Raw genomic sequence first — 27983 nt, 5'->3', positions numbered from 1 at the left:
AAAAAGTCTTTTTTTTTTTTCCCCCAGACAGGGTCTCCCTCTGTTACCCCAGCTGGAGTGCAGTGGCACCATCACGGCTACTGCAACCTCTATCTCTCGGGCTCGAGAGATCCTCCCACCTCAGCCTCCTGAGTAGCTGGGACTACAGGCACACGCCACCACTCCTGGCTAATTTCTGTATTTTTTGTAGAGAAGAGGTCTCACTATGTTGTCCAGGCTGGTCCTGAACTCCTGGCCTCAAGTGATCCTCCTGCCTTAGCCTCCCAAAGTGCTGGGATAACAGGCATGAGCCACCGTGCCCGGCCAAGAAAAAAAAAATCTTGAAAGCAGTAAGAGAAACAATTGAAATGATAGTAGATTTCATATCAGAAATCATGGAAGCCAGAAAGAAGTGGCACAATATCATCCTTTTTTTTTTTGGAGACAGTCTCACTCTGTCACCCAGATTGGAGTGCAATGGCACGATCATGGCTCACTGCAGCTCTGATCTCCTGGGCTCAGGTGATCCTCCCACCTCAGCCTTCCAGGTAGCTGAGACGACAGGCATGTGCCGCCATGCCCAGCTAATTTTTCGTAGAGATGGGGTTTTGCCATATTGCCTAGGCTGGTCTTGAACTCCTGGGCTCAAGTGATCTGCTCATCTCGGCCTCCCAAAGTGTTGCAATTACACTATGCCTGGCCCAACATCTTTCAAACACTAAAAGAAAAGACTGTTCACCCAGAATTGTATATATATCCAGCAAAATGTCCTTCAGGAATCAAGAGGAGATCAACACATTCTCAGATGAATGAAAACTAAGAGAGTCTGTAGCAGCAGATGTAATCTAAAAGAATGAGTCACGGAAGTTCTCTAAATAGAAAGGAAGTGGTGAAAGAAAGGAATCTTAAAACACCAAGAAAGGACACAGCGTATTAGTTTGCTAGAGCTGAAAATACCACACAGTGGGCAGCTGAAACAATACAAATGTATTTTCTCACAATTCTGGAGGTTAGAAGTCTGAGATGAAGGTGTGAGCAGGGTTGACTTCTGAGGTCTCTCACTGGCTTGCAGATGCTGTCTTCTGAGCCTTCATATCATCTTTCCTCTCTGTCAGTCTTTGTCCTAATCTCCTCTTATGAGGACATCACTTCCAACTAAATGATGCCATCTTGACTTAGTTACCTCTTTAAAAGTACTATCTCCAAACACCATCGCAGGTACTGAGACTTAGGACCTCAATGTATGAATTTGTCGGTAAGGGATGAAATTCAGTACATAACAGTAAGCAAAAATATGGGTAAATATAAAAGACTTTCCTTCTCTTGAGTATTCCAAATTATACTGGAAGCAAAAATTATAAGATTATTTTATGTGATTCTATTATTTAAATATTTATAGAGAAAATATTTAAGACAACAACAACAGGGAAGGTAAAGGAACGTGAAGGGGGTAAGGTTTCTATACTTCACTCAAACTCATAAAATAACGATACCATCTTGTCAGATGACTAACAAGTTAGACATCTCTCATGCAATACCTAGGGCAACAACTAAGAGAGCTACACAAAGAGATACGCTCAAAAACACTACAGAGAAACAAAAATGGAATTCTAAAAAACGTTCCAGAAATCCACGGGAAGGCAAGAAAAAGAACACAGAAAGGAAAACAAGGGAAACAACAAACAAAACGGCAGACTTAGACCCTAATATATCAATAATGATATGAAATATAAATTATCTAAAAGACAGAGCAAATGACCAAAATGCAGAGATTAGCAAAGTGGATTTAAAAACATGATGCAGCCAGGCGTGGTGGCTCACGCCTGTAATCCCAGCACTTTGGGAGGCCGAGGCGGGAGGATCACGAGGTCAGGAGATCAAGACCATCCTGGCTAACAAGGTGAAACCCCATCTCTACTAAAAATACAAAAAATTAGCAGGGTGCGGTGGCGGGCACCTGTAGTCCCAGTTACTCGGGAGGCTGAGGCAGGAGAACGGCGTGAACCCGGGAGGCGGAGCTTGCAGTGAGCTGAGATCGCGCCACTGCACTCCCAACTGGGCCACAGAGCCAGACTCTGTCTCAAAAAAAAAAAAAAAGATGCAACTCTATGTTATCTACAAGAAACTCACTTCAAGTAGGACATAGGCTGAAAGTAAAAATTAGCACCCAACAGGAGAGGTCTAATTCCTCGTTAACTCCCAATACCTGCCCCCTAAAGCAATCACTTTTAACTCTTTTGTGTGTGTGGGTTTTATTTATTTTGTTTTGTTTTTGACACAGGGTCTCGCCCTGTCGCCCAAGCTAGAGTGCAGTGGTGCAATCACAGCTCACTGAAACCTGGAACTCCTGGGCTCAAGTGATTCTCTGACCTGAGCCTCCTAAGTAGCTGGGACCACAGGAATGTGGAACCACGCCGGGCTAAATTTTCTTTCAAATCTTTTGTAAAAATGGGGTCTTGGGGGTCGGGCGCAGTGGCTCACACCTGTAATCCCAGCATTTTGGGAGGCCGAGGCGGGCGGATCACCTGAGGTCAGGAGTTCAAGACCAGCCTGGCCAATATGGTAAAACTCCGTCTCTACCAAAAAATACAATGAGTAGTGCAAAAGATACACAAGTCACAAGCCACAAAAGATGTACAACTCAAAGGTGCAAGTGAGTCGATTTCATCTGCAAGGTGCCTCCCATATGTATCACAAAGGCCCATCCAAAATGTAGTGGTTATGCCCCTGAAATAGGCTTGCTGCCCTCCGTATGCCTGGGCTGAGGGAGAGCCACGCCACCTGTCTGCAGTCCAGCTGGCACTCTGCAGGGCAGTGACTCCAGGACAGCAGGCACACGATTTCCTGATCCGTGGCTCACTGCGTCACTGACTCCACGGCAGGCTTGTCAGCACGCGGCTATGACATCGGTGTTCTGAACCTGTGCAACGTGCCCTAGAGTAGACCTTTTCTCTGTTTTCTTTTCATTATGCAGAACACGCCCTTTCCATCTAGAGTCTTGTGTTCCTCCGTTTTAAAAAACTGAAACAAGGCCGGGCGCCGTGGCTCACGCCTGTAAGCCTAGCATTTTGGGAGGCCGAGGCGGGCGGATTGCCTGAGCTCAGTTCACACGGTGAAACCCCGTCTCTACTAAAATACAAAAACTTAGCTGGGCGTGGGCGGCGGGCGCCTGTGGTTCCAGCTACTTGGGAGGCTGAGGCAGGAGTATCGCTTGAACCCGGGAGGCGGAAGTTGCAGTGAGCCAAAATCAGGCCACTGCACTCCAGCCTGGGTAACAGAGCAAGACTCCGCCTCCAAAAAAAAAAAAAAAAGAAAAAGAAAAAGAAAAACTAAACGAATTATTTCCTCCCCCTTCTTTGTATTCTGTTTTCTCAATCTGGAACCTAATAGATGTCGAACCTCCTAGACCGATATATTTTTCTGTTTCCTTTTTCCTGTTTTCTGGGAGATTTCCTCAACTTTATTTCTGAACACTTCTGCTGAATTTTCTTTATTTCTGATAGATATGGCGCTTTCCATTTCCAAGAGCTGGGTCTTATTCTCTGAATTCCTGTGCCTTTTTATTTATTTATTTTTTGAGATGGAGTTTTGCTCTTGTTGCTCAGGCTGGGGTGCAATGGCTTGACCTTGGCTCACTGCAACCTCCACCTCCCAGGTTCAAGCGATTCTCCTGTTTCAGCCTCTATACTACACCACACTAATTTTGTATTTTTAGTAGAGACAGGGTTTCACCGTGTTAGCCAGGATGGTCTCAAACTCCTGACCTCACGTGTGGTCAGGCTGTGTCTGGCATTCCTATGCCCTTTTCTTAGACACCCTTACTATATTTCATGTTGGCAGTACTGCCTTTCTGCCTTTTAGGATATTGATTCCAGATTTTTGGAAGTTTTCCTTTTGTCGGCACTGTCTGTTTTCTCTGGGTTCCTTTTGTTATGTTCTTCTGTCTTTGATGTCAGAAATGTTCTTCAAGGCCAGGCACTCACGCCTGTAATCCTAGCACTTTGGGAGGCCGAGTTGAGAGGATCATTTGAGCTCAGGAGTTTGAGACCAGCCTAAGCAACAGAGTAAGAACCCCTGTCTCTACTAAAATTTAAAAAAGACAGAGAAATGTTCTTCAAATAGCTAGTAGTGTTTAGTTTTCTTTTCATATTTAAAAACATAGGCCGGGTGCAGTGACTCACACCTGTAATCCCAGCACTTTGGGAGGCTGAGGCGGGCAGCACCTGAGGTCGGGAGTTCGAGACCAGCCTGATCAATATGGAGAAACCCTGTCTCTACTAAAAAAATACAAAATTAGCCGGGCATGGTGGCACATGCCTGTAATCCCAGCTACTTGGGAGTCTGAGGCAGGAGAGTCGCCTGAACACGGGAGGCAGACATTGCGGTGAGCCAAGATCCCACCACTACACTCCAGCCTGGGCAACAAGAACAAAACTCCATCTCAAAAACCAAAAAAAAAAAAAAAAAAAAAGCACGTAACATTGAAATTCTGGTTGGAAGCTCTGTGTGTACACTTCCCTGTAAGGTACAATGTAGGGACCTGGCTGTTTCATTTGGGTTCCATAAGTATCGATACCTTAAAATCTTTTCTCTTTTCCCCTAGATTTTCTCCAAAGACAAAAACTCCAATAACCAGAGGAGTATATCAGCCAAGTAGAGAGATGCCTGGAGATCTTGCCATTCTGTATGCCAGCTGTCATTAGGTTTTCAATTTGGAGACATGTCCCCATCTTCAGCAAGCCTATACCCAATTCCAGACCCAGTTTTAGTCCCAGCCCTCTGAAGAAAAAGCCTCCTTGATTTTTCTGTTGCATATTCTTCTCCTTCAAAAATATGACAGAGGTAAGACCCTTAAGAAAATAGTGTCTTACTGGAAAAGTTAAAGGATGGTCCATATATCATGTTTTATCAGTTTGCATCCATTTGATCCTCAGGAAAAGCAATCACATATTCTGAATGACTCGAAAAAATGGCTTTCTTGGCCAGGCACAGTGGCTTACGCCTGTAATCCCAGCACTTTGGGAGGCCAAGGCGGGTGGATCACTGAGGTTGGGAGCTCGAGACCAGCCTGACCAACATGGTGAAATCCCGGCTCTACTAAAAATCCAAAATTAGCAGGGCATGGTGGTGCATGCCTATAATCCCAGCTACTCGAGAGGCTGAGGCAGGAGAATCACTTGAACCCGGGAGGCGGAGGTTGAGGTGAGCCAAGATAGCACCATTGCACTCCAGCCTGGGCAACAAGAGTGAAACTCTGTCTCAAAAAAAAAGAAGGCTTTCTTCTCCAGTTATGTTTTCCACATATCCTAGGAGAGTGGGATGCTGAAAAATGTATGTAGGCTGATTAAATTTTGGTACATATTTCCAAAGCTCAGCTATGAGAAAACTTATAAGGAAATTTAACCAGAGAAATAAAAAATGAAATCAAACTCAGATTTAATTTAGCTAAGAGAACTATCCTTATAGTCTATAAACCTGGGTTCTAGTCTTGCTTAATTGGTGACATATGTTGGACTGGGACAAGGTCAATGTCACTTAATTGTGAAATGTAAAAATTGTATAACAAAAACAAATGAAAGCTTTTCTTTGAAAAGGTGTTTTATGAGGTATCATTACGATGAAAACTTTGCTGCCAAACATAAAATTATTTGGTAACTTCTCACTTCAAATTTTAAAAAATCTAAAGATCACTAAAATAAAGACTTTCTCTAGAAATTTTAAAAGAAAACCTTTAAAATGATAACCAAAAATTTCAAGGTAAAACAAAATCCTTCAAGTACAATTCAGGAGGGAACTAAATGATACATTACAAAAAATGACTTCAGCAAAAAACTCCAGGAAAACATGATATTAACTACTAGTAGTAACCAGTCAACTATCTTCACTGTTCATATCAGAAGGAAGATGTCAGTTTAGGATCATGGCAGTTACAATACAGCAATTTAATCCTGTTATAGATATTTTACAACATCATAATGAAATGTGAAGTAAGAATAACAAAACTAAAAGCTTTAATTTTTTTTTTTAAATATTACTTCCTCTCCACCCTCCCCACCGCACTGTTATCAGAAAGAAGCTCTCACTCTGTCACCAGGGTGGAATACAGTGATGCAATCATAGCTCACTGCAGGCTCAAACTCCTGGGCTCAAGCCATCCTCCTGCCTCATCTTCCCAAGTAGCTGGGACTACAGATGCATGCCACCATGCCCAGCTAATTTTGTTTACTTTTTGTAGAAACCAGGGTCTCACTATGTTGCCCAGACTGGTTCAAACTCCTGGCCTCAAGCAATCCTCCCACCTTGGCCTCCCAAAGTGCTGGAATTACAGGTGTGAGCCACCATGCCTGGCCTAAAAACATGTTATAACAAACTGGACTTGGTTTATTTAACATTCAAAGAGCATAATTCAAAAGCTATATCCATGCCTAGAACAGTGACTGAAACACAGGCAGAGAATATATTTTTACTAACTAAAAAAATACAGCACTGAAGCAAGCAGAGGAAGGAAAAGAAAGGTGAAAAATTTTTTAAAACTACCATTTGCTAAGCACATATATGCACTGGAACCTGTATTGCTCCATATGGTTATAATCTCATTTAGTCTACAAAACCTCCTTATGAGGTAGACATCGCAGATGAGGAAACCGCCATTTATGAAGGTTAGAAAACTTTCCTATGAGTCACACAAAGCTAGTAAGAGACTGAATTGATACACAAACCTATATTTCTCTGAATTCAAAGTCCATGCATAAGTATACTAGGTCTTCTGTACAAAGCACTATACTATAAATTATTTTAAAATGCTGAAAAACAGGTAAGTGACTAACAGGCAGCTGCCATCATCCCAGTAAAAATGAGGGATTTTGAAAGAGGTATCATTTAGTGCAAATATTAGATACCATCATTAAACTACCTCTTCAGACACAGAGTCTTAATATCACCTTTAAGATGTATAGAGATTATAGGTTAGTTAACTATGGTATGCTTGCACTCCGCCACGCCACTGCACTGCATTTTTCTTCAGATGTTAAGAGAGAAAAGTTTAAAAAAATTATAATGGGGGCTGGGCACGGGGGCTTACGCCTGTAATCCTCCAGCACTTTGGGAGGCCGATGCGGGCAGATCATGAGGTCAGGAGTCCGAGACCAGCCTGGCCAGCATGGTGAAACCCCGTCTCTACTAATACAAAAATTAGCCGGGCATGGTGGGGGTATCTGTAGTCCAGCTACTCGGGAGGCTGAGGCAGGAGAATCGCTTCAACCCAGGAGGTGGAGGTCGCAATGAGCTGAGATCGCACCACTGCACTCCAGCCTGAGTGACAGAGCAAGACCCCATCTCAGAAAAAAAAAAAAGAAAAAAAATTACAATGGGAAGAAATGGGGGCTATTTTCTGAGTCTTACGCAGGATCCCTGCCCTACCACCTTTCAATATCTCCTGGAATTTTTATTCTTTTATTCTCCTAGGGGTAGAGGTAGCAGTAGGGAGATCATTATAATTTTTTAAAAGTATTTAATACATTTTTTTGTTTTTGAGACAGAGTCTCGCTCTGTCACCCAGGCTTGGAGTGCAGTGGCGCGATCTCAGCTCCCTGCAACTTCTGCCTCCCGGGTTCACGCCATTCTCCCGCCTCAGCCTCCCAAGTAGCTGGGACTACAGGCGCCCGCCACCATGTCCGGCTAATTTTTGTATTTTTAGTAGAGATGGGGTTTTGCCATGTTGGCCAGGCTGGTTTCGAACTCCTGACCTCGTGATCCACCTGCCTCGGCCTCCCGAAGTGCTGGGATTCCAGGCGTGAGCCGCCGTGTCCGGCAATAAAGCTTTTAATAAAATGTTTCATATTATGGTCAGTGCTTTATCCCTCCCCGACCCCAAAATGACTCCAAAAAAGTAACAGGAAGCTTTTCTGGTTTTTAACAAAACAATATGGGTTGGGGGGAATGATGTAACCAAACGTCACAGTTTCCATGTAGCAAAAAGCAATGCACCAGGACTTCCCGATGGAAAGCTATAACCGTGAAGATTTTAAAATGCTAGTCCTCCAAAACTGGAAGTCTAAAATTTAGATAAATTTCTCTGTGAACTGTCAAAAGTAATTACTATACTAAATTTGTTGGGAATATTTTACGAATAAATTATACAATTATCATGAGATTTTCTACATTCCACAGCAGTGGTTATCCAGCTTCAGCAGGCATCAGACTGACCTGAGGGCTTGTTAAAATAGACTGCTCAGCCCTGCCCTGGAGTTTCTGATACCACATGTCTGAGGTAACATCCAGTAATGTAAACCTCTAACAATGTCCCAGGTGCTGCTGCTGGCGGCCTAGGAACCACACTTTGAGTACGGTGCTCTGTGGCAGCCACAGTGTGCCCAAGAGAATCGTATACTGGCAGAACAGGTCAACATTTCTAGTCCAAGAAAATGATTTGAATATTTACAACTAAGAGCAATAGTTGTTTGCTTCCTCCTGAGAGAAGCTAAATGATTGGGTTTGTACCGATCTCTGTGTCTCTGTGTTCCCCACATTTGGAAAATGTACTAAGAAACTTGAACACAATATTACTAAGAAGTTGCAACTGTGATCTAGTTGTATGTTGCAGGAAGGTCTCTTCCTCCAGAAAAATGTGAGAATAAAAATAATTCAAACCTTTGATACATACTCTAATAAAATAACAAGTTAAGCAAAGTGGAAAGCTACGTGTCATACCAAGACCTCTGGAAATGAAAAGAACTGCCTTTTGGACAGGGCAGCACAATGGAAGACAGCAAGACATCGACTGCATTCCGCAAAGACCACCACTGCTCACAGCAGCACAGGTTTTGTGAAATAATTAAGTACTATGTATTCTAAATAATAAAATTATTTTACCTTGAAATTAAGTAATGGCTGTTAGATGACCTAGTATGTTAGTTTAAGTAACTCAGGTTCATGCTAGAAAGTCATCATGCACATATTTCATAAGTAATCCTTTGTTTAAAGAAAGAAAATAAATCCTTGATGAAACTGGCCTTGAATTATCTGCTGAATGGGGACAGGAAATCAGACTGACCATACTGAGTAAACCTAGGTAAGTAAAATTTAGGAGCTTTCAAATATATGGGCTCAGTGGCATCACAAAAAGGAGATTTATTAAAAATGAGCAATCACAAGGTGACATTTAAATGCTGATATTTCTAAAACTTTTGATGGTATTTTAATTCAAAATATACTTTGGTATAATATATACTAACACAGCCCATAAAATGTGACTATGCTGGGAATGAAAATGGGAAAAGTTGGTAACACGGATCATAAATGAGTATCCATCGAAAAGCTTCTATATTAGGGTAAAAAAAGAATTTGGTAAAATAAGGGTTAAAATTGACCACATTCATGATTTTGAAAGGCTCCTGTTCCTTCAAATGAAATAAGCTAAACTGTCTTTATTGTTATCTTGTCTGGTATCAGTTGCCATGTGAAATGTTAGACAATGAGCTCCAGGAGACAGGCTATAGTCCTGGATCCTATTGCTCACTAAAATGAACCAAGGCTCCTTAAGGATAACTGCTTTGTTAGGAGAGGGGAAAACAAGATGAATCTAGAGAATCTTTTTGTTTTTGGAATATAATTTCCAGGTCATCAGTAGTAATCAATGTTGGAATAGGAAAGAAGTTTTGCCACACAGGGTTTAAGCAATGATATGCGAGCATGGAATGCAGCAGGTACAGTCAGTTGTCAACATTCTGAATCTCTCAGATTCATAAAGATCCTAAAAAGAAAAGGTAATATGAAGGGTACTATGAAAAAATCAGTATGTATTATGAAAAAATCCCCTTCCTGTGTGAAAAAAGGAGTGGAGGCCGGGCGTGGTGGCTCACGCCTGTAATCCCAGAACTTTGGGAGGCCAAGGTGGGTAGATCACGAGGTCAAGATATCAAGACCATCCTGGTCAACATTGTGAAACCCTGTCTCTACTAAGAATACAAAAATTAGTGGCCGGGCGTGGTGGCTCACACTTTGGGAGGCCAAGGTGGGTGGATCGCTAGGTCAGGAGTTCGAGACCAGCCTGGCCAACATGGTGAAACCCCGTCTCTACTGAAAATACAAAAACTAGCTGGGCGTGGTCAGAGACGCCTATAATCCCAGAGTTACTTGGGAGGCTGAGGCAGGAGAATAATTTGAACCCGGGAAGCGGAGGTTGCAGTGAGCCAAGATCATGCCATTGCACTCCAGCCTGGGCAAGAGAGCAAGACTCCATCTCAAAATAAATAAATAAATAAATAAAATTAGCCGGGAGTGGTGGCGCACACCTGAAGTCCCAGCTACTCGGGAGGCTGAGGCAGGAGAATCGCTTGAACCCAGGAGGCGGAGGTTGCAGTGAGTCACCATCATACCACTACACTCCAGCCTGGGCAACAAAGTGAGACTCTGTCTCAAAAAAAAATAAAAAATAAAATAAAATAAAATAAAAAAAGGAATGGATAATCAAGGCACAGATAGATTCTATTGGAAATGCCTTTAAGTTCTATTTGTCATTCTTATGTCAGAAAATAAGGACGTGTTGGCCGGGTGCGGTGGCTCAAGCCTGTAATCCCAGCACTTTGGGAGGCCGAGACGGGTGGATCACGAGGTCAAGAGATCGAGACCATCCTGGCTAACACGGTGAAATCATGTCTCTACTAAAAAATACAAAAAACTAGCCAGGCGAGGTGGCGGGCGCCTGTAGTCCCAGCTACTCGGGAGGCTGAGGCAGGAGAATGGCGGGAACCCAGGAGGCGGAGCTTGCAGTGAGCCGAGATCCGGCCACTGCACCCCAGCCTGGGCGTCAGAGCGAGACTCCGTCTCAAAAAAAAAAAAAAAAAAAGAAAATAAGGAAGTGTTTACTAACTACAAGTATTATGATAAAACAGCAAAATTAACAAACCTATGATGGTCACTATTGATTTGACCACAAGAATGTTTGTAGTTCCTCGTGTTACTAAACATTGTCTTCACAAGCAAGATAAGCAACTGAACAAGTAATAGTCTTTTAAAAGTAGGTACTAGAAACAAATACACCAGTGAGAAATAGAGCCCTGTTTCTGGTATAACAATTTTGGATAGAAAGCCCCAGTCCTCAGGATAGGAGTGAGGACAAGATAATTGAGCTCTGGATACATGATGGGATTTCTGCACTCTGGATCCTTACCACACCTATTAGGAGGACATATGAAGGCTTTTTTATTTTCCAGTATAACTTAAGGAGGGGTGCAGCTGAGGCAAGGCCAGTCTAAAAGGGTTTGCTAACATCAAACTCTAGCCATGTACATATCCATGGTATGTCCAGCGCATTATATCCTAGGAACAAGGCACCTGGTGTCGTAACTTTCTTCTTTGCTTATTGCCACCCCAAAATGTGTGGGTTTTTTTTTTTTTTTTGGATACAGGGTCTCACTGTGTCGCCCAGTGCAGTGGCACAATCTTGGCTCACTGCAACCTCCACCTCTGCGGTTCGAGCAATTCTCCCACCTCAGCCTCCCTAGTAGCTAGAACTAACTTAGAGGTGCACGCCACCACTCCTGGCAAATTTTTGTATTTTTCAGTAGAGACGGGGTTTCACCACGTTGGTCAGGCTGGTCTTGAACTCCTGACTTCAAGTGATCCGCCTGCCTCAGCCTCCCAAAGTGCTGGGATTATAGGCATGAGCCACCATGCCCGTCCCCTTTTCATTTAATAGACTGATGCTGAAAGTATTCAATTTGGTCACCCCATATCATATGGGGTTAAATTAACTAAGGCCAATTATTTACTTACTGAGATCCTTTGGAAAAAGAGTTACCTGGTTAACGTTAGAGCAGTGCTTCTTAAGCTGAAATGCAAATGCAGATTCTTATTCTGAGATGAGGCCTGTAATTCTGCATTTCTCACAAGAGCCCGCGAACCCACATGGCATGCCATAGAACCGGATGTGAAAAACTACTACCCTCCAAAATAACTTTTAGAGTAAAGGAGAAAATTCTTTCTTTCTTTTTTTTTTTTTGAACAAAAAACAAAAAACAGTCTCACTCTGTGGCCCAGGCTTGAGTGCAGGGGTGCAATCTCAGCTCACTGCAACCTCCACCTCCCAGGTGCAAGTGATTCTCATGCCTCAGCCTCCCAAGTAGCTGGGATTACAGGCACAAATCACCACACCTGGCTTAAAGTAGCAAATTCTAAGGAAGTATTTTTCAAGTGGTTCTTAACCACCTGCACCTAGTACCGTCAGGATGCTTGTTAAAAATGTAGTTTAATGAACTCCACCCCAGATCTCAAACTCTCTAGGAATCAGACCCAGGGACAAGTATTTTTTTTAAAAAAAGTGCCCCAGGTGATTTTATGCACAACACCAAAGCCTGAGAAGCAATATGCTGCAGCTTGTCACTTGATAATGGATGGCCAGAAGCCACAAATTTTCTAGGCTAAAAGAAGCATAACCACATTATCTGACTAAGATTTTCCTTACACAAGTGAGACTTATGTAACTACCAAAGTTGAAAACACGGGATAAACAGAAAGCCTCCTTCACTCCATATAAGGTTTAACATTTTTATTCCTTTTATTATAATCAATGAATCTATTGTGAAAGTTTCCAAATACCTAGAAATTGACATTTATTTTGAGAGACAACTCTTAGCACATGTAACATCATTTCTCTTATCCTCTATGATACCAATTTTAAAAGTTCTGAATGCTTGACTTTTTCACACCAAAGAGAAGCATACCCACTAGTATTATCCTTGAGAATGTTCTAATTGAATTCTACGTATCATTGAAACCTCCAGGGTCCCCACTGAAACCAGTTACTTTATAGTGCAGTCAGGTGTCACTATTTCCAAAGCTATGAAAGTGAAGAGGCTCTCAATCATTCTTTTCGCCTTCTCATTCACCCATCCATTCATTCAACAAACACTCAAAAGTTATACACCAACAAACTGGATAACTCAGAAGAAACGCATAAATTCCTAGGAACATACAACCTGCCAAGATTGAATCATGAAGAAACAAAATCTGAACAGATTAATGAGTAAAGACTGAATTAGTAATAGTCTCTCACCAAAGAAAAACCATGGTTTCACTGCTGAATTCTGCCAAACAAATGAAGAACTAGTAACAATGCTTCTCAAACTCTTTAAAAAAACTGAAGAGAAGGGAATACTTCCAAACTCAGTTTACGAGGCCAGCATTACCCTGATACCAAAGCCAGATACAAAAAATAAAATTACAAAAGCCACTGTCACTGATGAACACAGATGCAAAAATCTTCAACAAAATGTAACACAGCAAGAAGGCCCTCACTAGATGGCAGCACCTAGATCTTGATCTTTCCAACCTCCAAAATTGTGAGCCAACAAATTTCTACTCATTATAAACTACTCAGTCTGTGGTATGCTGTAATAGCAGCAAAAAATGGACAAAGACACCACTCTAATCCCTGGAACTGTGAATATAGGATCTCATACCCCGAGTATCTTCCTTATGTGGAAGAGGGGATTTTGCAGATGTCATGACGTTTACTAATCAGTTGACTTTAGAATTAAAAGAGGCACAATCTTGGTAAACCCAGTCTCATCACATGAATGCTGTGGATAGCAGCAGCAGAGGAAGTCTGAGAAATTGGAAGCACGAGAAGTGTTGACGACACACCAATGCTGGCTTGAGGATAGACAGGGCCATGTTGTAAGAATGCAGGTGGCCTCCAGGACCTGAGAGTGGCCTGAGGCTGACAACCAGAAAGGAAATGAGAAGCTCAGTTTTATAACCACAAAGACTGAATTCTGCCAAAACTTGAATGAGCTTGGAAGCAAACTGTTCCCCAAAGCCTCCAGGTAAGAGCCCAGCCTGCCAACACATTAGTTTCAGTCTTGAGGAACCTTGAGTTCAGCTGAGTCCAGACTCCTAACCTATGGAACTATAATAAATGGGTGGTGTTTTAAGCTGTTAAATTTGTAATAATTTGCTACTTAGCAACAGAAAACTAATATACCTCCTACAAGAAGCTGCCAATCTAGTGGAAGAAAAGATGATATTGTGTACTGTGACAATAGAAAAATGTGCACAGGGTATTAGGGAAACAGTAAGTGCCTAACTCAGGGGGAGGACGGTAGAGAGAAAGGAAGAGATTTTAAAAAGAGATGGCCATGAGAAATACATGAGTTAACAATGAGGAAGTTAGCCTCAACAAAAGTAGAACATAAATGAAAAGTGAATAAATCATAAACGTACAATTCAATGTTTAAAAAGTAAAACATGAACAACCATATAATCACCACCAAGGTCATGAAACAGAGTATTTCCAATACTTCAGAAATACATCCCTGACTCCCAACACAAAGCCCCCTTTCCTAATCACAGCCTTTTGCTCCTCCCCTAGAGGGAACCATTGTCCTGATTTTTATGGTAATTATTTCCTTTTCTTCGTACTTTTAGCACGTACATATTTTTTTGTTTTTGAACTTTACTAAATATATTTGTACTATATATATTATGCTTCACACTTCACTTTCTCGACATTATCTTTCTAAGGTTCATTCCTGCAATTGCATATATAGCTCATTCATTTTCTTGTCTTTTTTTTTTTTTTGAGATGGAGTCTCACTCTGTCACCCAGGCTGGAGTGCTGTGGTGTGATCTCAGCTCATTGCAACCTCCGCCTCCCAGGTTCAAGCGATTCTCCTGCCTCAGCCTCCTGAGTAGCTAAAATTACAGGCGTCTGCCATCACGCCCGGATAACCTTTTGTATTTTTAGTAGAGATGGCGTTTCACCATGTTGGTCAAGCTGGTCTCGAACTCCTGACCTTGTGATCCACCCGCCTCAGCCTCCCAAAGTGCTGGGATTACAGGCGTGAGCCACCACACCCGGCCAGCTCATTCATTGCCACACAATTGATTTATCCATTCTACTGGTGATCATCACTTAAGTTTTTTCTATTTTGTCAAATACGAATAATGCTATGGACAGTCTTATACATGCTATATATCCTGGTATACATACACACAACTTTCTCTGAGGGATATATCTCAGAGTGGAATTTCTGGGTCACAGAATATGTATAAATATATGTATTTATATGTATTATATGTACATTAAACCTTCCTGGATCGTTCCAAAGCATTTTCAAAGTTGAGGCACCAGTTCACACTCCCACAAGGTCCCACAGCATCGTATGAGTCTCCACTGCTCCACATTCTTTCCGTACTTGGAATCATCAACTTTTACAGTACCCACTGTGGTTTTATTTTCTATTCTCTTGATTACTGATGAGGTTGAGCACCTTTTCAAATATTTATTGGCCATTTGGAATTCCTCTTTAGTAAAGTACTAGTTCAAGTGTTTTCTCAGTTTTCTACTGGGTTGTCTTTTTCTTGTTTGTAGAAATTCTATAAATATTCTGGATATAATCTGTTGCATTTATTGGAAATCTTAAGAAGACTGTGGCTGACCTTCCCACTCTGTATGATATGAAAATCATTTTTTAAAAACTGTGGGTTTTGCTTTTTGTTTTTTTGAGACAGAGTCTCACTCTGTCGCCCAGGCTGGAGCAGAGTATAGTGGGGTGATCAGTGTGATCTCAGCTCACTGCAACCTCCACCCCCAGGGTTCAAGTGATTCTCCTGCCTCAGCCTCCCGAGTAGCTGAGTTTACAAACACCTGCCAGCACGCCTGGCTAATTTTTTTTTTTTTTTTTTTGGTAGTTTTAGTAGAAACGGGTTTCACCATCATGGCCAGGCTCGTCTTGAACTCCTGACCTCAGGATCCACCCGCTTCGGCCTCCCAAAGTGCTGGGATTACAGGCGTGAGCCACTGCACCCAGCCTGTTTGTTCTTTTTGTTTGTTCGTTTGTTTGTTTTAACGAAGTCTTACTCTGTCACCCAGGCTGGAGTGCGGTAATGCGATCTCAGCTCACTGCAACCTCTGCCTCCCGGGTTAAGCAATTCTGCCTCAGCCTCCCGAGTAGCTGAGGCTGGGATTACAGGCACGTGTCACCACAGCCGGCTAATTTTTGTATTTTTAGTAGAGATGGGGTTTCGCCATGTTGGACAGGGTGGTCTCAAACTCCTGACCTCAGGTGATCCACCCACCTCGACCTCACAAAGTGCTGGGATTACAGGCATGAGCCACTGCACCTAGTCAAAAACCTGTTTTTAATGGGAAAATCTATTATCCAGTCTTTAAATAAGAAGTTAAACCAGTTTAAATCCAAGGTTTAAGACTTCCTTCAAACAAAAATTTAGAAATTGTGAAAAGCAAAGAAGAAAGTTAAAAGTGAATAGGGAAATGCTTTAAATTTTTAGGACTAGTTTGATTCTAAAATTAGTTGCACCTCATTTGATATTGCCGGCTGCTTCAGGAATTCAAAATAATATTCCTTTGTGTGAATTACCACCTTGACCATACATTTTTCCCAAGCACAACTGGGATATTTCACAAATGAACTGCAAAGAATGAGAAACATGTATATAACCATACCACTTAAAGCCATACTTGATGTCATAATATGAAGTAACGTTAACCATCCAGCTCCCAAATACAGCCACTGTAAAAGGAACTGGAACCTGGGAAATCCTTGGCCCCAACACTGCTGCCACTCCCCTACTCTCAACACTGGTCTGATGGTCATCTATGGTTCATCTTCTTGCCTCCCCTAAAGAAACCATCCTACTACCTCCCCTTCCCTTTTAAAAACAATCCCAGGGGAGTCTAACATACTGTCCAACATAACTTCCGGCAGTGATGAGAAAGTTCTATTATCTGTGCTGTCCGACATGACAGACAGGAGGTGGGTCCAAGGTACTGTCCAAAATGACATATGTGGCTAGTGAGCACTCGAAATGTGGCTACTGCAAATGAAGAATCGAGTTTTACATTTCTATTTTAATAACCACTTACGGCTAGTTGCTACCATACTAGACAGCACAGTTCTAGAAAAATTCATAGTGCATATAGTGCGACTGTTACAAAATAGACATAAACAACGATCCAAGAAAAAACACAATCTCAAATTAAGACCTGGTACTCTAGTCCGTATTTCCAAGACTAATGAAACCATAATTTTGTGAGTTACGGACTGCCGCCTTGGAAAATTAAATGGCATTTTAGCAGTCCTCATCCTTCTTACCTAGAAAGTATTAATTTCTTGAAAATTTTCTCATAGCTCCAATAACATTGCATTACTTTGGTTCACCTGCTACATGTCAATTTGTTTCCTTTTTTTGTGTGTAACCTTAGTCCACCTCCCCACAGCATCCTGCTCTCACCTGTAGGCTTTACCGCAATGTTGAGTCTTTGGTTTCTTGTTTTCTGTATTTCATTCAAGTTTTCTTCAAGCTTCAGCTATGACTCTTATTTGCCTTCTGTAAAACAGTATCACCTCACTATATAACCTTAAGCATATCATTTAATCTGAGATTGCTTCTATTTTTATTTATTTATTTTTTGAGACAGAGTCTCACTCTGTTGCCCACACTGGAGAGCAGTGGCGCCATCTCCACTCACTGCAGACTCAGTCTCCCACCTCAGCTTCCCAGGTAGCTGCGACTACAGGTGCATTCCACCAAAACTAATTTTCGTATTTTTTTTAAGAGATGACGTTTGCAACGTTGCCTAGGCTGATCTCCAGCCCCTGGGCTCGAGCGATCCACCTGCTTCAGCCTTCCAAAGTGTTAAAGTGCTAGGATTACAGGCATGAGCCACTGCACCCAGCTTCAGATTGCTTCTCATTTGTGAAATAACTCAGAAGGTCACTATGGTTCCTTCTGGTTTTAGGATTTTTCTTTTCCTTTCTTTTTGAAACAGAGTCTAGCTCTGTTGCCCAGGCTGGAGTGCAGAGGCACCATCTCGGCTCACTGCAACCTCCGCCTCCCCGGCACAAGCAATTCCCCTGCCTGTCTGCTGAGTAGCTGGGATTATAGGCGCCCGCCAACGGCAACCAGCTAATTTTTGTAATTTTAGTAGAGACGGGGTTTCACCGTGTTGGGCAGACTGGTCTCGAACCCCTGACCTCAGGTGATCCGCCTGCCTCGGCCTCCCAAAGTGCTGGGATTACAGGTGTAAGCCACTGCGCCTGGCCTAGTTTTAGGATTCTGTGAATTCTAGTACAGGCCTAGTTACTGAATCTTTTTTCTGTTTTTGTTTTTTCCCAGACTGATTCCTCTTTCCACCTTTTAAAATGCTGGTATCTCCCTGAGTTGGCAGTGCCTACCTTTTCCATTCTCTACGTCCTTCCTCCAAGAATCTTATAAACTCTCACTATGACTCTCTTGAATTTATTCCACAGTCTTAACTTCACTCTACATTTTTTTTTTTTTTTTTTTAAGACGGAGTTTTGCTCTTGTTGCCCAGGCTGGAGTGCAATGGTGTGATCTTGGCTCACCACAACCTCCGCCTCCAGGGTTCAAGCAATTCTCCTGCCTCAGCTTCCCAAGTAGCTGGGATTACAGGTGCCCACCACCACACCCGGCTAATTTTTTGTATTTTTAGTAGAGAAGGGGTTTCACCATGTTAGCCAGGCTGGTTTTGAGCTCCAGACCTTAGGTGATCCCATCTCAGCCTCCCAAAGTCCTGGGATTACAGGCATGTGCCACCATGCCCAGCTAATTTTTTATATTTTTAGTAGAGACAGGGTCTCACCATGTTGGCCAGGCTGGTCTTGAACTCCTGACCTCATGATCCACCCACCTTAGCCTCCCAAAGTCTCACTCTACATTCTAAAACTCTAGTTTCTATTTGTCCCACATGATTCACTAGATGTGCTACCAAGCCTTCAAAGATATTGGGCAAACTAAAGAAATTATAGGAACCTAACTTGTCAGTATAATTATTGATCAATAACACAAGTTTTAGGGTCAAATGCATCAGAAATTGAATCCTAGTTCTGTCACTTATTAGCTGTGAGACCTTGATCAAATTAATCTCCTGAGCCTCAATTTTCTCACATGTAAAATGGGGTCAAAAACTCACTATGGTTGTTTTTGTTCATGTTTTATATATAATATATATATACACACACACACAGCCTAGCACAATACCTGGAATATGTTAAGACCTCAATAAATGTCAGCTACTATTATAAGCAATAGCATTACTATCTTTCTAGTCTTACAGTTTTAAGTTATCTTGGACTCCTTCTGTCCTTTATTTCTTAAATAAATTCAGTCAGCATTTGTACATTTTCATTTACCAGTATAATCTCAGTGCACCAGGATTTCGTGCCCTCACAGCTTTCTACATGCAGCTACCCAGCCAGATTACTAGATTTAAAAATATTCATAAGGCCTCATGTTTGCTTCCTCTACATTACCCAGCGTAAAACATAAAAGTTTAGCTATTATACAATTCAAACAATCCTTCCACCTGTCTATCTCCCCATTAGATCCCTTGAGTGCTTTCAGGCAGGGGATGTCTTGGTCCTCTTTGTACACTGATAACTGCCAAAAGCCTTTAGTCAAGAAATGTCTGTTGAACGAACGCTGACCTGTCTCTAACCCTATCGGCTATCTAGCTTCCTCATATGTGAAAGGCAGCTCTTATATTCGCTAATCCAGTAATTTATTTTGACCAAATTGGTCTCATCACAGTATCATGAGCGGTTTCACTGTATTAGTCAGGACCTTTTTATCATCAAAAAATTCTGGCCGGGTGCGGTGGCTCACGCCTGTAATCCCAGCACTTTGGGAGGCCGAGGCGGGCGGATCACAAGGTCAGGAGATCGAGACCAGCCTGGCCAATATGGTGAAACCCTGTCTCTACTATATATATAAAAATTAGCCAGGCGTGGTGGCGGGTGCCCGTAATCCCAGCTACTCAGGAGGCGGAGGCAGGAGAATCGCTTGAACCTGGGAGGCAGAATTTGCAGTAAGCCGAGATCACACCACTGCACTCCAGCCTGGGCGACAGAGCAAGACTCCGTCTCAAAAACAAAAAAAATTTTTTTACTCACCTTAAGCAGAAAGGAGAATTTACTAGCTCACATAATTTGAAAGTACAGAGACAGCACTGACTTTAAGCATGGCGGCTGACCCAAAGGTACAAAAACTGCCAACAGAACTTGGTCTCACTGTCTCCATCTTTTGGTTCTGCTTTCCACTTATTGGTAACTTCCAGGCTCACATACTATTCTCTCAGCAACCCCAGGACTCAAAGCATGCCTCTTTCTCAATAGTTCAACAAAAAATTCAGTTACTTATCTGTGCTCATTGCAAAATGTGCCCACCTCTGAACAATCACTATGGCCAGAGCAATGGACTGTAGACTGACTGACCATGAGCTGGGCCTGAGTCACTGGCATACCGTGTATCAGGGTGGGGTTCACTTAACTGAGAGGGTGGTTCCCTAGGAAAATGGGAGTCCTGTTACCAGAAGAGACTGAATGATGGACTGGGAAAATTAACTGATGTCCCTTACACTCTGACATTTTTTGCATGCTGTCCACTACTGCCTACAATGGCTTTCCTTCTTGTTTTTGCTTGCCCAAATCCAAGTTATATCCTTTCTGCTTCAAGAAGTCTTCTGTGATTTCTTGTCCACTGTATCAAGTCACCCATTCCCAAATAAATATTCCCCTTTTCCAAAAGATTAACCTTTTTCATTTTTCTTTTTTTTTTTTTTTGAGATAGCACTTACTCTGTCGCCCAGGCTGGAGCGCAGTGGCACAATCTCAGCTCGCTGCAACCTCCGCCTCCTGGGTTCAAGTGAGTCTTGTGCCTCTCACGCAGCTGGGATTACAAGCACCCGCCATCATACCTGGCTAATTTTTGTATTTTTAGTAGAGACCGGGTTTCACCATGTTGGCCAGACTGGTCTGGAACTTCCGATCTCAGGTGATCCGCCCACCTTGGCCTCCCAAAGTGCTGGGATTATAGGCGAGAGCCACCGGACCTGGCCAGATTAACCTTTTAAAATAAACAGCACAGAAAGTCTCAAGAAAACGTTCCCAATAAATTCAAAATCATGTCTAATTATAAATATGGGTTATATATGCTGTTCCCTAGGATATGAATTCGAAGGACAACAGCTCTACCATGTACCCGTTATACGTTATGAGGGAACAGTATGTGAGGCAACTTTTATATATTAGCATTCAACTAATTTTACTTGGCTTTAAATTTTCTATAAGGTCTAAGCTACCCAATAACTACCATAAGTTGGTCCCAAATTAATCAAAGTACCTGCCATAAAAACAGACTATGGCTTTTGGAGTCACCTCAAACTAGAGTTAAATCATGGCTAATACCCCCTCCTCTGTCCTTTAGTCACAGATCTTTGAGCAAATTATTGAATATCTCTAAATGCTGGTTTCCACCATCTGTAAAAACAGGAACAGCAATACCTATTTCTACATGAAGAGGCTGCACGGTACAGTGGAAAGAACAAAGTTAGACGAACCTGGGCCAAAATTCTGCCACTGATACTATATAGTGATAATAGCTATAATCCGGGCCAAAATTCTACCACTGATACCGTAGAGTGATAGCTACAACCTGGGCCAAAATTCTACCACTGATACCGTGCAGTGGTAATAGCTACAACCTGGGCCAAAATTCTGCCACTGATACTATATAGTGATAATAGCTACAACCTGGGCCAAAATTCTACCACTGATACCGTAGAGTGATAATAGCTACAACCTGGGCCAAAATTCTACCACTGATACCGTGCAGTGGTAATAGCTACAACCTGGGCCAAAATTCTGCCACTGATACTATATAGTGATAATAGCTACAACTTGGGCCAAAATTCTACCACTGATACCGTAGAGTGATAATAGCTACAACCTGGGCCAAAATTCTACCACTGATACCGTGCAGTGGCAATAGCCATATGACTTTCTCCAGGTGATCCCTCACATGTAAAGTGGGGATATTTAATCCACAAATTGTTGTGTGCCTTTAACAAGGCAATATATTTCAAAATATCTAACACAATGAATCACAAATAGTGAATACTCAATAAATGACGTCATCAGCATTATGTTTAAAACAATTCAGAGACTGGGTAATGACCAAGGTCTGCCAAATATTTTTTATATTTCATAAGCGACATTACTACATGTTAGAAATGAATCTAGTCTAATAGGTTATAAAATACCTTGTAATCTTTTTCTTTTTTGCACTTTTTGACCAGATAAAAAGTCAACTAAAAAATGTGGTTTCTATAGAAAACTATTAAAGTGTGGGCAACGCCATACTTAAAAACTCAGGGCACAGTAAGAAAAAACCTCTTTGGTATTACTTATTACTCTCCATAAATGCACTTGGATTTTCTTAGTCAATAAAATACTTCTTAAGGACTCAACACGTTGCTCCTAGAACTACTGAAAAGCAGGTGAGATAATGAGCTAGATAGACTCCTGTAATCAACTTGTTCTTTAGCTTCAGGCTTGATGTAGTAACACTGAAATGACTCACAGCAATATGAAATCACTATACCATATAGCCGTCTCCTAAACAGAAGCAGGAAATCTGGGGTACGAACGATAATTTTAGATGCTGTCTACCAGAACACACACAAAAGGCAAGTGGCTGCTCATATTTCCCTTAGCAAGAAACTTTAATTCACTAAAAAATATTCAGTTCAACTGTTTCCAAAAAGAGATTAAATAAGCAGGCATTTAATTTCTTCTATTTTAAACTATAGCACAAGTTTCTTTGGAAAGAACAGCTTCTTGATTTAGTTTAACAGTTCTGTTTATTTTTCCAAAATGAGTGAATCATATGTAATACTTATCAACTTTTAACGGCTGAAAGCATAGAAAACGTACTCAATCTAAGATTTTAAAATAAAATAAGACACCAAGTACTGCCAGCCACAGTGGCCCACGCCTGTAATCCCAGCCTTTTGTGAGGTTGAGGCCAGAGGATAGCTTGAGCCCAGGAGTTGGAGACCAGCCTGGGCAACACAGCGAATCCCCATCTCTACAAAAAAAAAAAAAAATTGACTGGACGCGGTAGCTCACGCCTGTAATCCCACACTCTGGGAGGCCGAGGCAGGCGAAATCACCTGAGGTCAGGAGTTCCAGACCAGCGTGGCCAACATGGTGAAATCCCGTCTCTACTAAAAATCCAAAAATTAGCCGGGTATGGTGGCGGCGCCTGTAGTCCCAGCTACTGGGGGAGGAGAGGTGGGAGGATCACCTGAGCCCGGGAGGCAGAGGGTGCAATGAGCCGAGATCGTGTCATTCCACTCCAGCCTGGGCCACAAGAGCAAGATACCGTCTCAAAAAAAAAAAAAAAAAAACCACACACATATATACACATACACACACACACACACACACACACAATTAGCTGGGCGTGGCGGCGCGCGCCTGCAGTCCCAGCTACTCGGGAGGCTGACGTGGAGGCTGCGGTGGGCAGTGATGCCCCTCACTGCAAACTCAGGCACCAGACACTGTTCCCTACAACTAAGAAAGCCAAATAATACCTACTTTCTTAGCCTCTTTCCTGTTTTCGAAAACATACGTAACACGAAGTAATGCTTTAAAAAGGAACAGCAAGCATAGATATGTTAGACTCTCTTTTCTAAGGAGCTTGCTTCAACTTTTATTTTGGAGGACATGAGGAGTGGGAGAGGAAACTAAAGGGAGTCGGAAGGTGGGTTCTGGCTATTTTTACAAGTATATTTATTTTGTAAGTCAACTAGATGGAGGCGAAGAAAAGTTCCAGCGTTCGGGTTCACTTTAAACACACCCCCGCAACACGTCTTTCGGGTTCAAACACACACACACCCCAAAACTTATTTCAGGTTCAAACACACACCCCCCAACACTTCTTTCGGGTTCACTTTAAACACACACACACCCCAACACTTCTTTCGGGTTCAAACACACACCCCCCAACACTTCTTTCGGGTTCACTTTAAACACACACCCCCCAACACTTCTTTCGGGTTCAAACACACACCCCCCAACACTTCTTTCGGGTTCAAACACAACCCCCAACACTTCTTTCGGGAAACCGCCAGGGCTGAGACCGACCTCCCTGGACAATGCAGCCCGCCCGGAGGCAGCCCTGCTGCTCGGATCTCTGAGGGGCTCCATCCGGCACCCCGAATCCGAAAGGGCCTGCAGGAACCGGGGCGGGGCAAGGTCCACCCTCCGCGGCGGCAGAAGTTGAGTTTCCTCAGAAAGACCAAAAAACCATCCATCAATCACTCCGGCGCCCTTCCCCGGGATGCCGCCGCCCGCCGCCTCTCCGCGGGCTCGGGTCTGGCGCAGGCCCGGAGGGCTGGGCCGTCGGCTTCTCCCCGTTACCCGGGTCCGGACCCGGCGCTACAGGACGAGCTCCCGGAACTCCCCGCACCCGCCTCCCCCGGCCGGGGCGGCTCCCGGCGCCCGGTCTCCCGCGGGCAGAGGCGCCCCCGCCCCGCTCACCCGCCCGGGTGGTGTCCGTCAGGTCGTGGTTGGCCGCTCCCCGGGGAAACTCCCTCAGTTTCCGGCCGCTCAGGCTCAGCACCCCGGTGACCGCCGCCTCCTCCAGGGCTCGATCGAGAGAGCGGCTCCACGAGCCCGGGCCAGAACCGGGGCCTGCCCCGGAGCCTGGGCCGCAGTGAACACCGGGGAGGTTGCCTCCCGACGCTGCGGTGCCAGAGTACTCGGCCGCCGCGGCCACCGCGACCAAGCCCGCGGCCGCCATTTCCCAGCCGACAACACTGGGCCCTCAGCTCGGCGCATGCGCGGCCGGACCGCGGGGTGGGCGGAGAAAGGGGCTCCCGGACCCCGCCGGTTCCCGTGACGGGCAGCACCGCGGTGCCCCTCGGCGCAGCCAGGCGCTTGCCCCCGCCCACATGGCGAGCTTCTCAAGGGGAATTAAAACGGACTCACAAATCCGGGGCAGCCCCTACTCTACCCTCCCAGGGGCATTTCTAAAATGCCTCTACGAAAACATCTTCCAGACAACGCTCCGCATCAAAACTTCTCCGCCTTGCTCCCTCAGTAGTGGAGGATTAGACTAAGCATTAAATTAAGCTTTTTCTTTTTCTTTCTTTTTTTTTTTGAGACGGAGTCTCGCTCTGTCGCCCAGGCTGCAGTGCAGTGGCGCGATCTCGGCTCACTGCAAGCTCCGCTTCCCGGGTTCAAGCGATTCTCCTGCCTCAGTCTCCCGAGTAGCTGGGACTACAGGTGCCGCCACCACGCCCGGTTAATTGTTGCATTTTTAGTAGAGACGGGGTTTCATCATGTTGGCCAGGCTGGTCTCGATCTCCTGACCTCAGGTGATCCGCTCGCCTCGGCCTCCCAAAGTGCTGGGATTACAGGCGTGAGCCACCGCGCCCGGCCAGGATCCTTTCTTAACACTGTTGCTGCAGAAACTTGGATGGTGAGAGGAGAGGACCCTCTGAGATACGACCTAAACCGTTTCCCAACTTCATTGTATTACCAGATGATCTAAGTCGAGATTTGATGTACTTAACTATGGTTGCTGGGGAGAAAACAAACATGTGCTAATTGGGCTCAAAATTCTCATTAAAAACGTTATATAAATACTTTATATCATCCATCCCTTTTATAAAATAGCTCTTCTTAATGAAAATACAAGAAATATCTTCAATAGTACTTGTCCTTTTGGCAAGATTTTATTGTTGTTGGATAAAGCAAGATTAGAATAGTATTAAAATCTAAAACGTTGGTCTGGAGCCAAAACTGAGGAACAGAAAATGATCTGACCATAATCTAAATGTGGGAATTAAAGGTAGAATCGAAGAGATACTCCAAATTGAAACCACTGAAGTAATGAAAGAATGGAAAATGCTTCATTTAAAACCAATTAGACCTCACTTATATTGCAACCAGTCTCTAGCACATTCTTCAGTCTGTTTACTGAAGAAGCCATTTCTGCTATATGATGTAAACTTTACCAACAGTCAATCAGCTAGTATTTACTATGGAAATAGAAGAGGCTGTCAGATACAATCCATTTCCTGGAGGATTGCAATCTAATTATGGAACCCAGACAGGCCAATTAGAGAATGAGCCCAAAAAAGGGCTAAGAGTGATGGGGCTTACTTACGAGTTCAGAGAAAACTGTATCATGGATAAATTGGGTTTTGAATTAAACCTGAAGGATTATGAAGTAGGACCAACTGGAAGGTGAGACTGGAAGATGGATCAGCATGAACGCATCCAGATACGACTTATAGTGGTAACATGTGGAGGATATAAAGACCACAGGTCAGAAAGTTCGGGTCAGAAAGCAAAAGAAAAATAAGGATGAGAGATCCTCTCATTCAAGCCCCAACTCTTCAATGACACCTCAATTGGCATGAATTGCTAAATGCTAGAAGGTATAAAAAATGTTTAATCCCAGTGCCAAAGTTGATTAGTTAAAACAGCTGCCCAGAGAGCTGTTCTATAAACTCTCAACACATTCTAGTTACTTCAGCAACAAGTTCCACGATACATAATCAATATGTTATGAGCATGGGTCACAATGGTGGGTGACGTATTTGTCAACCCCAGCAAATAACATTTGTCCGATGCATATATAGGTTTTTGTTATCCTGGGCTTCCTAAAATTGTTATTCAAAAGATATTAAGCTATTTAAGGGCAGTTTTTAATTTATGTTTTTAGGGAGATTTCAACTACAATGACTAATTTGTCTATTCATATATTCCATACTAATGCTACAATGCTGTAAAATTAGTTGCCAGATGTACCTTTTCAAATGCACTATTGTCATCCGATTGCTTATTACCTTCTACATCTACACTAAATTCTGTCAAGTTCTCTGTAACAGGCCGCATTCCTCCTATCTACATGTATGAATACATCCACTGTAATAGCAACATACTATGCTAGCCCTGAACTGACCAAGCTTATAATGTTTGAATATTCAACAAGATTTTAAGGTCCTTAATATAGTAAACTCTATGCTATCCTAGGACTGAGTATATTTTTAGGAGTTAAAAAATTAGTCAACCCTTGCTTGTGCCTGTAATCCCAGCTACTTGGGAGGCTAAGGTGGGAGGATTGCTTGAGGCCAAGAGTTCAAGAGGCCTGAGCAACACAGTGAGGGCACCCCACCTCCCACCCCTGGTCTCTAAAATTTTTTTAAAAAATTAGCTGGGCGTGGTGGTGCCTGACTGTAGTCCCAGCTACTTGGGACGGTGAGGCAGGTTTGCTTGGGGCCAGGAGTTGAGGCTGCAGCAAGTTATGATTGTGTCACTGCATTCTAGCCTAGGAGAGAATGACATCCCATCTCTAAAAATGAAAAATAACTTTAAAAAATAGTAAAAATGAGTGGAAAGCAATAGAAACTAAAGATAGATTACGTACACACACAGGAGAGGTTGTGAGGAAAGAAAAAAGAATTACAATTTTTGGGTCAGGTGTGGTGGCTCACACCTGTAATCCTAGTACTTTGGGAGGCCGAGGTAGACGGATCACCTGAGGTTGGGGGTTCGAGACCAGCCTGACCAACATGGAGAAACCCCCTCTTTACTAAAAATACAAAATTAGCCAGGTGTAGTGACGTGTGCCTGTAGTCCCAGCTACTCGTGAGGCTGAGGCAGGAGAATCACTTGAACCCAGGAGGCAGAGGTTGAAGCGAGATCGTGCCATTGCACTCAGCCAGGCAACAAGAGGGAAACTCCATCTTGGAAAAAAAAAATTACAATTTTTAAGGAAAACAGGGTTCCTAAATCAGTAGATCCCTGTCTTTATTAAAAATATAAAAGTTAGCTGGGCATGGTGGCGGGCACCTGTAACCGCAGTTACTCGGAAGGCTGAGGCACAATTGCTTGAACCCGGGAGGCGGAGGCTGCAGTGAGCCGAGATCACACCACTGCACTCCAGCCTGGGCAACACAGCAAGACTCTGTCTCAAAGAAGAAAAAGAAAAAAGAAATGCAGATATTTAAAAGCCAAAAGAAACACCTGTGCATACAGGGGAAACTGAAGATGTCATATATACTATTACATGAAAACAAGTTCTAGGTAAAGGAAGGATGGGAGGCAAGATAGAGGAGCAGTTAACGTTGCAACTTCTAAGGATTTGAGGCTTCAGCTGCCAAG

The 27983-nt window shown here is 43.2% G+C and overlaps 1 protein-coding gene across 11 annotated transcripts in view; it reads right to left on the bottom strand.

The window, feature by feature from the left end:
- Positions 1-24649, bottom strand: part of LRCH3 (leucine rich repeats and calponin homology domain containing 3) — a 120863-nt gene extending 96214 nt beyond the window's left edge. For 9 of the 11 annotated variants that reach the window (XR_012095637.1, XM_073023803.1, XM_038003167.2 and 6 more), the window contains exon 1: positions 24348-24648. Coding sequence is in view for 10 of the 11 variants with exons in the window: in XM_073023803.1 (XP_072879904.1) it covers positions 24348-24609 (262 nt within the window). In the remaining variant the exon portion in view is untranslated. Of the gene's footprint in view, positions 1-24347 lie in introns of all 11 variants that reach the window. The other 2 variants (XM_008009714.3, XM_008009722.3) reach the window with 2 other exon arrangements.
- Between the last annotated feature and the right edge of the window lie 3334 nt (positions 24650-27983).

This window comes from Chlorocebus sabaeus, chromosome 15 (assembly GCF_047675955.1).
Source record: "Chlorocebus sabaeus isolate Y175 chromosome 15, mChlSab1.0.hap1, whole genome shotgun sequence".
NCBI classification, from domain to species: domain Eukaryota; kingdom Metazoa; phylum Chordata; class Mammalia; order Primates; family Cercopithecidae; genus Chlorocebus; species Chlorocebus sabaeus.
This window is presented reverse-complemented; position numbering and strand designations above follow the sequence as displayed.